The 15,830-nt window shown below is 37.9% G+C and overlaps 1 protein-coding gene across 6 annotated transcripts in view; it reads left to right on the forward strand.

Annotated features, from left to right (window-relative positions):
- st3gal-iii (st3Gal-III protein) overlaps positions 1-15,830 on the forward strand; it is a 145,745-nt gene that overhangs the window by 75,127 nt on the left and 54,788 nt on the right. For all 6 annotated transcript variants that reach the window (XM_018256382.2, XM_041589109.1, XM_041589110.1 and 3 more), the window contains one exon: positions 7,591-7,683. In XM_018256382.2, the coding sequence (XP_018111871.1) occupies positions 7,591-7,683 (93 nt within the window). The remainder of the gene's footprint in view (positions 1-7,590; positions 7,684-15,830) is intronic.

Raw genomic sequence — 15,830 nt, forward strand, 5'->3', positions numbered from 1 at the left:
AAAAAAATCAAGGGTTTATACAGAGGAAACAGATTCCCCGCTGAGTCCTCTCATGGAGCTATGCCATTTGACTCAATGTGCTATATCTCATTGTGCAAGGTGAATAAGAAAATATTCCAAGGGGCAGACTAGCATAGTTCAGGGAATGGGGGGGGGAAGGTCTGGCTAGAGACACTACATTTCATCTAAACCTTTTGTTCTCCTTTGAGAGAGCCTGAATGAAAACCAATAAAAGACTACAACACCATCTTCATAATGAAACATAGAGTAGACTTGCTGGTGATTTGGATTGCTTTGCTACACCTTTGCATGGCATCCCATAATGTCAATGTAATTTTTGTCAGATCTTAAAGAATATGTTAGATTTTGAATAGAATATAGTGAATAAAGTACCCCCTCTTGTAAAATATAAGGATATTAAAAGTTACTGAGGAGTTTCATGACCATTTTATACAGGTCATGGAACTCCGAGGTAACTTCTAATATCCTCATATTTTGCAACTGGGGGTACTTTATTTATCATAATACACAAATTTCAGTGAGTCATGGGACAGAAATGACATCAGAACTCACCGTTTATAACTGATGACATCAGAACTCACCGTTTATAAGGATATAATTTACAAGATATTCATAGCTTTTGTGTATTATAACAAAGTATACTACCTTGTTCAACATGATTTCAATAGATTGTACTTGTGCTAAACATACTTTTCATCTATTGTTTTAATGACGAAAAATCTGTGTTTTGTTATTTCTTGGGCTAAACCTGTGCAAAAATTTAAGTTACTCCAAAGTAGATAATTAGTTTACCAGTGTACAGATAATCCTCCTGCATAATGGATTCCTGCTGAAAATATAACAGAAATCCGGTATCCAAAAAATTCCTGGATTACGGGATATGCCATAGACTTCATTTTAAGCAAATAATTAAAATTTTCAATCATTTTTGAAAATTCTCTGTTATAGGTAAACAGTACCTTGGTCTGGATCCTAACTTAGATGTATTCTATGTTGGTGGCAAAACAAACATATTGGATTTATTTAATGTTTAAATTATTTTTAGCTGACTGACTATGGTGATCCAAATTATGGATAGATCTCTTATCCAGAAACCCACAGTCCCAAGCATTACAGATATAGATCCTATTACTTTAAACTAATATACCTCTCAATGACTATAATTAAAAATATGTTTGTAAGTTATTCAGGGAGGTGTAAGTATTTTTGGCAATGGTTGTAGTTGCCCAGTAAGAACTGATCCTGCACTCCCTATGGATGAAGAAAAAAATGTGGATAATGTCACTTCCTATACTCCAAGAGACAGCTTTGCCCGAAAGCTTTCTATCAATTTACTATCCATAGAGCAGCTTTAAATGTCAGATTGTACAGCAAAGGTTTAACAGTATGTTTGCTGTTATAAATGCCCCATATGCAGGAGCACAGTACTTTTTGCAAGACTGCTATTCAGATTAATCATTAGTATGTAGTCAAATGAAGCCCTTAATATCATGTGGTTTGACAAATGATGATGACACAATTTTCTTTAGCGATTCCAGATTCTTTAATTGTCTTGTTAAGTGGCATATTCTAATCAACACTTTGATGTAGTCTGGCATTCTTGGGAATGTTCTGCAAGGATCATCAAAATGTATAGATTTGGTGCATCTCTATAAAATGATTGCATGCTAACCTCTGTAGCTCTATGTTCTGCCACCAGAGTTAATGGTGGATGCATGCATTTTTGGAACAATATTGTGTCCTTTACTGTCATAAAACATATGAGGGAATCAAATGTTCAGACATGAAACCTGATCATTTACAGAAAATAAACCGCCTGCAGAGCTTCAATGTGGGTTTGTCAAATAAAAAAAAAAAATGGTCAGAACGGTCTAATGAATTTTGATTCAGGATTGAGAAGCTTGTAAACAATTCGCAGGAAAGTGTGGATTGATGGGGATTCAATTTCTTGTTTGATTTAATTGCGGTGCGATAAAAGAACAGAGAAAACACTCTGTGAAGCCAGCCCTTGTGAATGATATAGATGTCATGTGCTAGAACATGTTTGTTTCACTTCTGTTAAGCAATAAACATTTCTGTAACCCCCCCTTAATTGCTTTCTCCCCCATAAGAGAGCACTTTTTTCATTTAAGTACCAGTTGCACCAAATATTGGAAATATTTTCTATGCTTTTCTGCCCAGCATCTGCCAACAAAATATTTTGGCAGCAAACATCATATTATGTATGGGAAAACTTTAGAGCTTGCATTATTATAAATTACATTTAATGTATATATAACCACTTCATTGTTTCTTCTAGCTAATTAATATGTGTTCCTATGCAAAAATGTGTGCACCTGCTTTAAATTCCATTAACAACAAAACATTCTCCTTTTCTCACTAATGGGAGAATTATCTTTTAAATGTAAAAGCTTTTAGTACATTGGACACGTGGGCATCCAGATATTTATTAAATTAAACTATCCTTGGCAAAGGAATCCTGTCTAGCTTTACACACAGTGTAAACCAACTCAAGTGTTTATTTTTGTGGAAATAATTTATGTGGAAAGTGTGGCATGTACATCTCTATTCTTGTGTAGCAGATGTAATATGAAAAATATGCAATCTGCTGTTTAAAAGATACCTATTCTCAGGGATACAGTGATGGACTTGAAAGTAAAGGAGAAACTCAAAATTAAAGGCTGCGTTGAGATTTTTTTTAATAGGTCATCATCTGCATCTCTATCTAGTCAACAACTAATGAGTCTCAGACAAAATTATTATGCATTATTTATATATAGTGCAGTGTTTCTCCACCAGCATTATTCATTAAAATTGTTGTGCCCCAGTGGAGTTTATAATCTACGGGCCCTATTCTATACACACACATATTATGGTTTAATTTAATCAGAAGCCATATAATCTACCTACCTAGAGCGTCGGAGGAAACTTACATAAACCATGTCCTACACATAAAATGAACTCTGTCTGTGCTTTCTTTTTTTTTGTAACTTATTTTTTATTTGCTTTACATAAGTCATACAACAGGTGCAACAGTTTTTTCCATTTCTGTTTGCATCGTTCAAACAATAAAAGTATTTAGTATTGCATAGAAATATAAATACAGTACCAAGAATTAAACCAGATGACCATTTAAGAACCATAGAGTATCTAAGTACTTAGTAACCTGCAACCAAGGTTGATCATTTAGCTATAGAAATAGCCTGCACGTAACTAGTCGTTAATCTTACGTCACATTTAAAATGCTGTACCTCTCAAATTTAATTAACAGGTGGAGGGTGGGAGCCCTGTGGCATATTAGCAGCCAAGCCTCTCAGTATCCATATGTCCCAGATTTTTGTGTATTGGTCAATTTTATTGGCTATTAGTGCTATACCTGCCTCAAAAGTCCTGGTTGCGTTTATTCTGTTAAGTATTTTGCCCAAGATCGGTGGTGTAATATTCTTCCATTTAGATGATATTGCCAAACGGGTGGCTGTTAAGACCTGATCGACCAAAGCTGCCCACATTTACGCAACTTGAGTAGAGGTTTGCCTAAAAGCAGAACTATGGGGTCCATTGGTATTGGTCGCTGCAACAGCTGACTTAGAAGATTTGCCACTTCAGTCCATAGTGGTTGAATTATTGGGCAGTCCCAAAAAGTGTGTAGCATAGTACCTCAAGATCCACAGTTCCTCCAGCACAAAGGTGAATATTGTGGGAATAACTTGTGTAATCTTTCAGGCGTATAGTACCAGCAGGTCAATACTTTATATATCTGTTCCCTTTGGCGGACACATGTGACCATGCGTTTTGCGTTGTCCCATATCAGGGGCCAGTCGTTGGCCTGTACCGGTTGTGGAAGGGCCTGGTCCCACTTGTCCATATATTTGTGTCTGGGCTGCAGGGAATCTGGAGATACCGTCAGTAAATTGTATATTTTTTGTGGTAGCCCCTGAGCTGCTATAGTTTTGAATGCCATGGGAGAATTTGCCTTTGCATATGAAGCGTAGGATGGCGGACTTGAAAATATTCAAACAATTTTATGTCAATCCGAGGCTGTTTATCCCTGAGTGCTTGAAAGGGTAAAATCGTATGGGTTTGTGGATTGAGAAGATCTCTTATGGTGAAAAGTTGTAACTTGGACGATTTAACATAGAATGATGGCTCAGTCCCTGGTAGGAACGCTGGGTTATTCAGGTAAGTAGTCATCAATGACTACAAAAAATCAACTTGTGTTTATGCCTGGCCTTTAGCCATATTGAGTAAGTAATTATCGTTGCTGATAGAGCATTTGGGGGGATTCGATTGGGTGAGTTGAAGTCCCATATGAGGTGACATTCTTTTGCCATAGAGCTCTCGATATGACCCCAAGTGGTATAGGGAAGGTGGCTTGACCATACTAAAAGTTGTCTCAGCTGTGCGGCTTCATAATACTTTTGGAGGTAGGGGACCCCTAGGCCTCCCCTTTTCGCTGATTTTGCGACTCTGTGGTCGCGGTAGGACCATTTAAAGTTGTGAAATAGGGTTTGTATTTCCCTGAAAACTGTCGGAGAAATAGCAATTGGCAAGGTTTCAAACAAGTAAAGATATTTTGGTAGAATGGACATTTTTATAGCCGCTATCCTTCCAAGCTAAGAGATAGTATATTTTGTCCATTTCAAAAAAGAGGTGTTCGTCTGTTGTATCAGCGGCTTAAAATTAAGGTTGTAAAGTTGGTGGTGAGTAGCTGCAATTTGGAAGAGCTTCTGTTTTATTAATGTTCAGTTTGTAACCTGAAATACTGCTATACCTGTCTAGGACCTGGTGGAGGTTCGGAAGGGAGATAATCGTTTTAGTCATGGTGAGCAGGACATTGTCCGCGAATAGGGCTATTTTGTATTGCATGGAGCCCACTGAGACCCCCTATGTCCGAATGAGCTTGTATAGCCACTGCCAGGGGCTCTATGCTGAGGGCGTAAAGAAGAGGGGAGAGGAGGCAGCCCTGTCTAGTACCGTTATGGATTGGAATAGATTTACATGACTGTCCTGGAAGTTTAAGGGAGGTAGAAGGGGAGCTATATAGATTTTGTAGCGCTAACAAATAAAGACCAAAGAAGTTTAAGTGTCTCAGTAGTGCAAACAGATATGATCAGTCCAGCCTATTGAATGCCTTTTCGGCATCCAGGCTAAGCACTAGGGAGCTTTCTTTCCGTCTTTGAAGTAGTTTGATTAAGTCTATAGTACGTCTTGTATTATCCCCTGCCTGTCGACCCATAATCAATCCAACTTTGTCTTTATTGATAAGTTTTGGCAGTATTGGGGCTAAGCGATTTGCGAGGATTTTTGTGAATAATTTTAGGTCTGAGTTTAAGAGGGCTATTGGCCTATAGTTTGTGCAATGTGTGGGGTCTTTCCCTTCTTTAGGTATTAATGATAAGTACGAAGTTAAGCTGGGGAATAGGATTACCGTGTAAGTAGTGATTAAATAACTTTTATCAGGTATGGCAATAGGAAATGCTGATAAAGTTGATACTTATATGGAAGTCTATCAGGGCCGGGAGTTTTGCCGCTGGGCATCTCTCTGTGCTTTCTTGAACAATTTGTCAATTTGTTGTTTTTTTTAAAAATTTATTTATTTTTTTACATCTGGCAGAGCTTGTGACAGGAATTCTCCCTTCATAGATCTCCAAACATTACGATGGCTCAGACTTTAGGCTTTCCTCCACTATGTTTCTCATTGGTGGGGCAACAACTACTTCTATCAGCACAAAGAGTTGGAAGAAGTGCAATTGTTTTAAATGGTTGGGCGGGGGGCAGGGTTGCACATCCTCCCAACAATGGATAGTTATGTCAGATAGAAAAAGGTGCAAAAATAAAAACCAATAAAATGGGTCATTAAACTATACAAATTATAAATCTATGTTACACACACAGATTTATCTGACAAATTATTTTACATGAATAGCCTGCTAAAACAGTAAAAAAATATAATTAAGGAAAAATGCTTTAGACAAGACATTACTTTGTTGGCTTTCTCCATTTTAAAGAATTATATGCGACAATTTAAACACAACATATTTGAGCTCAGAAAGCTACTGCAGAAGCCCTTTAGGCACCGATTATTTAGCATTTTGTTATGACCAAATCTATCTGCATGTTGTCACCTTAGAATGTGGATAGGCTCCAACATATTTTAACATATTCCGCTATAGAATGAATTAGCAAATAGGCAACAAAGTCTTATATTTGGCATTTTAAGTATTAAACATATACCTGAAATCATTTTTGTTCTCTTGCTGAAGATGGGAAAATCACATAACATTCCCAAGTTCATAAATTTTCCCAAGGCTTTGTTGCTTATATAATCTGTAAATGAATGCCCCACCCCATGTAACATTTGTGAATCATACTTGCAGGGGACCAAATAATATGCTTTATAACAACATGACTCTAAATCTATTGATAATGTCACGGTGTACCATTCAGTTTTTTGTTATGTATTGCTACAACCCTATGAAGCATTAATCTAATCAAATCGTTTTATGTTGCACACTTGTTCTGACTAATACAAGTGTTTTTTATTTCATGTTGAAAGAAGTATTGTTTGTTCAGGGTAGCTTCTGAAAAAAGAATGATTGTACACTCTCTATCTTTGTTTTCTTTGTATAAAGTAAAGTTAAAATACATAAAACCTTTTAACTGCCGCACTTTTACTTTTTTGGTGGAACTCATTTTTTAGCTTTAAGCTTTTTAGAGGTCTGCAGAGCTTAGTGTCCCATAGAAAATGATCCGAAAGATTGCCCTTTGAACCATAGGAGGCAGAACTTGTTTCTAGGCTATCAATCATGTGTATACAGTGACTTTGCTGAAAGTGGGAGAGTTAAAAGTAACTTTTGTGATCATGAATGATGTCATGACGCTCGGTGTCACGATGCTCATCGTCAAATGCCTGTGAACCATTGCCGGCATAATTTCTACATAGCCGATGCACGCGACAACATCGCTAGTGCGCGCCTGTGCCCCCTTGGCCGGGGAGAGATGCGCCGGGAGGTAAGAATGCCAGGGGATCTCCCGGCGTGTCTTACATTACTGCAACAAAGGGTGGGGGCTAGTATAATAGTAATCTTTATGGCTCTCAAGTTTCCAACATGGAGTACTTTCATTTGTCCCTGTTTGGCCGAAGACAAATTTTTCAAGATTTATGATACCCTGACCGTGGAAGTAGCTTGAATCCGAAAATACACCATCTGAAACCTGTCGAGGTCATGTAGAAGTCAATGGCAGAAGTCCCTTGAAACATTTAAAGATGTTAATAACCTTCATGATCTAGTGTTTTGTCCGATAACTCGATCAATTCAAGTGATTTGAGGGTTTTTTTCTCCAAAAACTTGATCAATTTTAGGGTTGTTAATCCCAAACTCACTGATTTGAGTTTTTTCCATTAGAGTTTTTTCTTAAATTAGAAAATCATTCGAGTTGTGAGTTCATTTGAGTTGATTAATGAGTGTTCTGAAACCACATAGAAACCACTAGAAAATTTTTTTTTCAGACTATGCATCTGCTTTTTGGACTTTGGTCAAAATCTTGTTTATTTTTCTATTTTTACAGACCAGTAGAACTGGCAACAAGGTATGCAAATTTTTCAGAAGGTGTGTGCAAGCCTGGATATGCTTCTGCGCTCATGAATGCCATATATCCAAAGTAAGTTCCTGTACCCTACTTCTCTAAAAACAATGTTAATTTTGCATACTTGTTTTCATTTAAATCAACAAAACATGAACATTACTTGTGATCATGCAGAGACAACTCACACAACAGGTGATAATTTGAAAAGGTTAATGATCCATAAGGATATTTTCATATTGTATAAAATAACATTTTGCCTAGCGAAAGATGATACATTTCTGTTCAGCTATTCAATATATTAATTAGTCTAACGTTTTAAAGTTATTTGTAAATGTAATTGCAATCAAAAGCAATATGAAAAGTGAGTTGTAATTGCGCTGACATTTTTTTTTGTGATTTTATTGCATTTTTACTTTTACAGTTTTGCTGATTGTTTATGCCTGTAAAACCTATGTTGCATGTGAGATTTTTGAATTGAGATTTTGAACATTGATCTCAGTGCGCTATGTTTTTGGATTGAATCTACGCTGATCTTGTATACTTATTTTTCAAATAAATATTTACTTACATTCTTTTTCTTTTTTTATATTTATGATGTCTTGTCTATGTCAAAAGGCCTAGGATGTTAACAAGTATTCGAAGTAGAACTCGGCAGTGTATTAATATAGATAAAAAACCAGAGAATGTGTTTTTAACTTGCATTTATGGGATTCTCTCCACTTTCTGGTGCTGTTATATCTACTATTATTATTTCTAAAAATTAATTTGTAAAGCATTACATTTTCCTTAGTGTACAGATCGAGATGATGTGGGTACAGGTTGGGTGTAGGTGCTACAATGGGAACATTTCGTGGGTTACAGTCGGGTGCGGATTAAGGTTTTGTGGTTTAGGCTCTGGTCTTTCCTGACCTGTACATCACTAGTATATATACTGAACATACAGGTTACATGCAAAAAAACATTGTTACGTTGTTGTCATGCAGTTTGATAATACAAACCTCCACAGAGCATGCCAGAGGGCTGGGCTCAACTGTGAGGAAAAGTGTGAATCCATTCACTGTATAATGTAAAGTTAAGGAAATGCCCACCCAATATAGCTAGCACTACACTATACCTACTATGATATAGAATTATGGTGATCCAGTACCATTCAGGTCCTATTAAGGTTTATAAATTAATTAACAAGAAATTTGTCGCTGTGTAGTCACCTGCACCCTCCCCCTGACCAGTGCATTAGAGGTAAGCTTGGTGGGTGGGGGGCAGAAAAAGACCCAAATGCGATCCTGCAGTGCATCGCTTTGAATACATCAACTGCAAATTTGAATGGCTGCACACCCTTCAATTTTATTTCCAGTTTGTCATGGATCCAATTTCCAGTGATAAGAGGCAAGAGACAACATGTTTCTGATTAAGAGAAAAAGAATGGTGAGGACTGACCAAAAATTGATGCTCATTACTCTTTGTAGAAGTGAAAATAAAAGGGAGATTGTCTGAACTGCTGTGTAACCCTTACTGCATGACCTTCTGTAAAGTGAGGTCTAACAGAATACAAAGATTTGGAGCTTCTCTTGTCTACTGACATTTAGTAATCGTTTGAAATATCTCATTGCAGCGACTGAGAGTGATGTTTATCAGGGAACTGCTTTTTACTAATAGGCTCCAGGGTTAGCAGCTTGATTATATCATGCACCAGACAAGACAAAAGACTTCCTTTTATTTGATTGTAAATCTTCAGACTCAAAATCCAATCTGACATAGTGACATAGTGACTACTACTTTTTTTTCCCTCATGATTTATCAAAAATCTTATTCAGACATGGCAGCCGTATTTTGAAGTTGCCACACTTTTGCGCAATAGCACTGGTGCCACTGTTATGAAAGCCCTTTTTTAATCAGCAAAATTATTATTCAGGGATGTCTAAGGAGGCGATGTATCAAATGAGACACAAGGTTTGGCAATCACAGGGCTAAGCTATTTTAGTACCCTAACATGAATACCATCTGGCCCCAGAACTTTTTTTCCCGTTTTTTAGTTGAATTTCCTCCTGTCCCCCATCCAGCAAAAGTTATATTATAAGAACTGAGTCTGTTAAAAAGAAAACTCTGTCTCTCCTAGGAGACCGCTCAGCCTCCCCTCCTATATCAGCTTCTGCTCCTCTTCAGGGGTGCTCAGTCCGCAGCGTCCCCACCGCTTAACTCAAACTGTGCCAAAGGAATGGACGGCACTCCACTTGAAGAGGAAAAAAGTCTTTATTGCAAGCTAAAACAGGGATCAAAGGCCCTACGCGTTTCGGGATACAATCCCTTAATCATAGACCTATGATTAAGGGATTGTATCCCGAAACGCGTAGGGCCTTTGATCCCTGTTTTAGCTTGCAATAAAGACTTTTTTCTGATTAAGGGATTGTATCCCGAAACGCGTAGGGCCTTTGATCCCTGTTTTAGCTTGCAATAAAGACTTTTTTCCTCTTCAAGTGGAGTGCCGTCTATTCCTTTGGCACAGTTTTTGTTATAAAGAAAACCTTCATTAGCAGGTTCCTCAGTTATGTTAACAGATAAAAAATAACTGTTTAGGCTTTTCCCCCTTCTTTTATCAACCAATTGACCTCACTCTGACATTACAGGTTCCTCCCCTTCTTGTTTCAATTTTTTATTATTTACATAATTTAAAAATATTTTGAATTCATACACTGGAAAAGTCCAGAGACACACACACGGCACTGTGTATGCAGAGTGCAGACAAATGTTTTATTCTTTACTTATTTTTTTTCTTATACTAGCATGAAACTGATTCCTTATGGCAAAGGAAGGATAATTTTGTATTTTAATAAAATTCCTACCCTCTGCACTCTGCATACTGTGATTCTTTTGCCTGCCATTTTTGGTCATATGTGTGATAATGAAATCCAGTTGGGACAGGGATTGATGAGAAAGCATTATCTTTAAAGCACTGCTTAATATCTTATATCTTTATTTATTAAGTCTAATGATAATAACCATATAAGCAGGCTGATGCTTTTCTTGGCCTTCTGTCATTCTGTACTTTGCTTTTCCCTTTATAAGCAGAGCTTGATACAATTTACAATTCTTACAGTCATATGAAAATGTTTGTGAACCCCTCTTAATTATTTGGAGTTTTGGCTGAGCTTTCAAAGTAGCAACTTCCTTTTAATATATAACATGCCTTATGGAAACAGTAGTATTTCAACAGTGACATAAAGATTATTGGATTAACAGAAAATATGTAATATGCATCATAGCAAAATAAGACAGGTGTATACATTTGGGCACCCCAAAAGAGATATTACATCAATACTAAGTTGAGCCTCCTTTTGCAAATGTAACAGCCTCTAGATGCCTCCTATAGCCTTTGATTAGTGTCTGGATTCTGGATGGTGGTATCTTTGACCATTCGTCCATACAAAATCTCTCCAGTTCAGTTAAATTTGATGGCTGCCGAGCATGGACAGCCTGCATCAAATCATCCCATAGATTTTCAATGATATTCAAGTAGGGGGACTGTGACGGCTGTTCCAGAATATTATATAAGTAATATTGAACCCTAGCAACAAGATAGCTGCTGAAATTCCTAAGTGGAGAACTGTTGAACAAAAAGCTTAATAATAAAAGAACACATCTTCTATATATCCCCATATGTAATAAAGGGCACTAAGTTTGCCCATGTACTGGAGTTAGAGGTATAGTGTTCTTCATGTCTCTAAAAATTTTCTCTCTGTGCTTAGAAGAATACTAAGAAGAGAGAGCTGCTTTAAGCATCCCAGCACTGTGTTCATTAATGCATTATCCTGCAGTGATCCAACAAGGACTTTATCCTCTCACAAATGTGCATTGTGAAGACCATTGATACAATGTTGGATGTTGGAGTTTCCAGTGACTTTGACCTTCCTGTTATTTGCAGAGCCCTGTCATTTCCTCTGCTAGGATAAGCAGGTATAGGATCCCTTATCTGGAAACCCGATATTCAGAAAGCTCAGAATTACGGAATGGGCTCCATTTTATCCAAATAATCCAAATTTTTTCTCTGTAATAATAAAACAGTAGCTTGTACTTGATCTCAACTAAGATATAATTAATCCTTATCGGAAGCAAAACCAGCCTATTGGGTATATTTAGTGTTTAAATGAATTTCTAGTAGACTTAAGGCATGAAGACCCAAATTACAGAAAGATCCGTTATCTGGAAAACCCCAGGTCCCAAGCATTCTGGATAACAGGTTCCATACCTGTATAACTGTTTCTTAAAGTGACACTTTCTCCTGACCTGCAACCTAGGATCAAAAAAACATATAGTGGAGATTTCCAATAATCACAGTGGCTGCCTCACGTTACCCTGATTTAATACTGCTTATGCTCATTTTATCTCACGAGAAAATTCCATGTAATAAAAAAAAGTCTCTGCTGCCAAATCACTAGGCATGTAAAATAAAGGAATTAGAGTACACCCAAAGTTTTAGAAAGGATACAAAGTTCCAAATATTAGCATTCTTGCTTGGTTTATCTAAGATTTTTCCTGCATATTGATAAGCATGTGACAGGAAAAGTGCTTGTAAATTCCAGATGTGCAGTCTTGTCATGGGTTCTGGCCTTCCAGATGCGATGACTCAGTTTGCTGGTGTTCCTATGGAAATGTTTATAGCTAAGTAAAAACACAAGTGTCATTGTTAAGATTTTCTCTGTGAATGATGGATATGAAAGTCAGGCACCCAAAGAAAAACTTGTGTGACTATTTTACAGTTGTGTTTTACAATAGAAAGCATGTGTTTGATATTTGAATAGATGCAGTCCCAATGAGTGTGTGTTTTAAAAGAAATGAAGAGAGTAAAGCTGGCCACAGACGCAAAGATCAGATTACGATTTCGGACTGTGTGTGGAGAGTCCCGTCATTTTTCGTCCTACGGAGATCGTTCGTTTGGTCGATCGGTCAATCGGTCAGGTTAAAAGATTTCTGTCGGCTGCGGATAATTTCTCTGCATGTATTGCCAATCAGACAATTTTTAGAGGGAGACTGTCACTAGCTTTTGTCGGACATAACTTTTGTATGATTGCTGTCAGGGGCAGAACATCGTCTGATCTGTTCTTTTACTACTTTATTTAATATGAATGGTTAGTGGCAAGTCGGGAAATGGGGAAGTCCAATCGTTCAAGGATTTGAACGATCAGATCTTTCCATCTATGGCCAACTTTAAGGTGGCCATACACAGGCAGATTTAAGTTGCCATTTCAGGCCCTTCAGACTGATTTGACAACTTATCTGGCTGTGTAGGAGCCCTTGATCATTGGCCCACGTGTCAAATGATTAAATCAGTCCAATCATTTAACTCCTTAAGGTGAGCATATACGTGAAAGTGCAGCTCGTTTGGTAAGGTCACCAATGTGTGGGCACTAGAGATGAGTAAAATATTTTCCCGTGAAAAAATGCCCACAGACTCTAATTTATAGTAAAAATAAATTGTGCAAAAAAAAAAATGCACACTGACAATGCATTTGGCGATTTCTTTTTTTTTTTTTTGGCCACTTTATGGAGAGTATATACAAGTCTTATAGCTTTTACTGGTTTCATAGGTAAAATGCAGTTCAAGACTGAGATTCAAAATAGGCCCTAGTATTTCAAGAAAACAGAGACCCAGGCAGCCAGATGAAAGACAAATACAGCATGCAGCATCTGTGAAATATGAAGGGTGACAGTATCATGGTTTGGGCCTGCTTACTGGGCATGACCGTTTTCCATCATTGATGTAACTATTAATTCTGAATTGTACCAGCAAATTCTGCAGGTAAATGCTAGGGATATCAGCAAACCATGTCAATCAGTGAACTGAAGCTCAAGGGAAAGTGGGTCATGCAACAAGGTAACAATCCTGAACACACGCACATCAATCTAATGAAGAATGTTTAAAGTAGAAGAAAGATAATGTTTTGGATTGACAGCAGTGTCGGACTGGCCCGGCGGGATACCGGGAAAAAACCCGGTGGGCCCCCGCCGGGCCAGAACCCTTCTGTAGATATTTCCAATCGGGAATGCGCAGCGCCGCCTGCGCATGCACGCCAAACGGCGCTGTTGCGCATGCGTGCCGAGCGGTGTCGATGTTGCGCATGCGCGCCGAACGCCACTGTTGCTGGGCCGACGCGTTTTAGTAGGGGGGCCGGAGGGGGCCCCTGGACAGCAGTCCCGGTGGGCCCCGGGCCCCCCAGTCCGACCCTGATTGACAGTCAAAGTTCTGCCCTTAATCCTACAGAAATGTTTTGAAAACCAAGCCCGTTCCAGCTCTTTTTCGGAGCCTGGAGCACCTAATCTCCCGATGCTCCCACTGCAGGGTGATAAGTGTAAGAGAGCAAGCAAACCTTTTCCTAGCCCACCCCACACCACAAGGGTAGCTGTAGTGTTTTTCGTGGTGGGTCAATCAAGGATGGAGGATAGGCTTTGGTGCCCTCAACTGTGGCACTGTGTTAAAAGATTTGAAAGGAAGGTGTGGGCAATTTATGCAAGGAAGTCCACCATAATCCACTTTTGTTCTGTAAGAAGGATGGGCTAAAAGTTATGGGCTATTAGTTCATTTTCCATAAATAAGAAAACAATTATGTTTTTAACTTATCTGTGTCTGAGATGTCTTTGTTCAGTTAGTAATAACTTTCCCCTGTCAATTACCAACCATCTGTTCCATATTAGTTGAATTAAGGATACCTCAATTTGTACAACTGACACTTAAAATCTTGTTCCTTGAGGTTTATGTGGAATGAGTTTCCTCTCTATTTTAAGCAATATCCATCTCCTAGCAGTGACAATGTACATCAAGGGTGGCGAGAAAAACCATCCTTATTTTGGGTTGCACTGTTTGTGCTCAACTGTGAACTGTGAACAGAGCTGTTTGTTCAACACGAGACTCAATTATGTTTGTGACATCATTTGATAAAAACAAATGTGGCAAATCTTTGGCTGACAACACCTCCTGGAGAGGCTTCATGAGCTTATTCTGTCAGACCTAGGAAATCCAACTATTTTGATATGTTTCTTTCAATTGCATAGATATTTGCATGTGAAATATTTCAGGCTGACTCAATACATATGTATGAGAATGCTCTCCTTATGTGGTAAACTCAGGTGGGCTTTGTATTCCGTGTGGGTGGAAGGGTGCAATCACTTTTACCATGTTCTTCAGAACTTTCCTTCAACCATGACTTAGTTGTAGAGCTTGAGTCTCTTTAAAGCATTCAGTGTATTTTGCCTATGAGGAATTTACAGTATAATTTCCGGTTGTCTCCATTAGCTCATTTTAAGGATTTGTTCTTTGTATACCTAGAGAAAATCCAGGTATTTACAGTATACACATCATGTAACTAAAATAACTGAGAAATTTACCTCATTAGACAGTTCTTTCTCTGCACTGATTGAAAACCGGAAAAGAGAATAGAATTTAGACACCATCTGCATTAAAGATAAGTGGAGATCCTTACGTCTGTGTGTACTTTTTTTTATTTTATTTATTATTATATATCCCAGGTATGGTATCCGTTATTTGGAAACTCGTTATCCAGCCAGCTCTGAAATACAGGAAGGTCATCTTCCAAAGTCTCTATTTTAAGCAAATAATTCAAATTTGAAAAAAGATTTCACTTTTCTCTGTAATAAGACAGTATAATTAATCCTTACAGTGTGCACATATGTGTGTGTGCGTGCATACGTGTGCGCTCACACACTGATATTGTTACAAGACTCCTTGCTATTTTAACATTGTTGTTTGAAGTCTGTCAGAGAGAGTTGTGAAGAGTTGTTCAACTCTGTCTCTGACTGACATGCAGCTGCAGTTTGTCATAGGGATTGGTTAAAAATAATTTCCAGGAATACTTTGTTTCTGCTTTGTGATATGGTGTGTCTATTATAACCCCTTATAATCATGCAGCACTGCAACAAAATTAAACATCATGTATTGATTGTGCCCCATCCCTTTAACTGTGAAAATGTGGAATTTGTAATACTACTGTGTTTTACATACACCCTTTTTAAATACAGTGATGCCCTTAGCTGATTTATGCTTGTTGTATTAGAGCATTTCTGCAGGGACATATGTAGGAACACAAATTTCCAGAGATAGAGGAAAAAAACAGGAACAGTGCAAGAAATTAAGAATGCTTTGCATACTGGCAACCGGTGAGTTCTGGCAAATGCCAGAGAGGCTGCTGTAAGATGCCACTATTTAGTGGGCT

The sequence above is a fragment of the Xenopus laevis genome, chromosome 4L, assembly GCF_017654675.1.
Source record: "Xenopus laevis strain J_2021 chromosome 4L, Xenopus_laevis_v10.1, whole genome shotgun sequence".
Classification (NCBI taxonomy): domain Eukaryota; kingdom Metazoa; phylum Chordata; class Amphibia; order Anura; family Pipidae; genus Xenopus; species Xenopus laevis.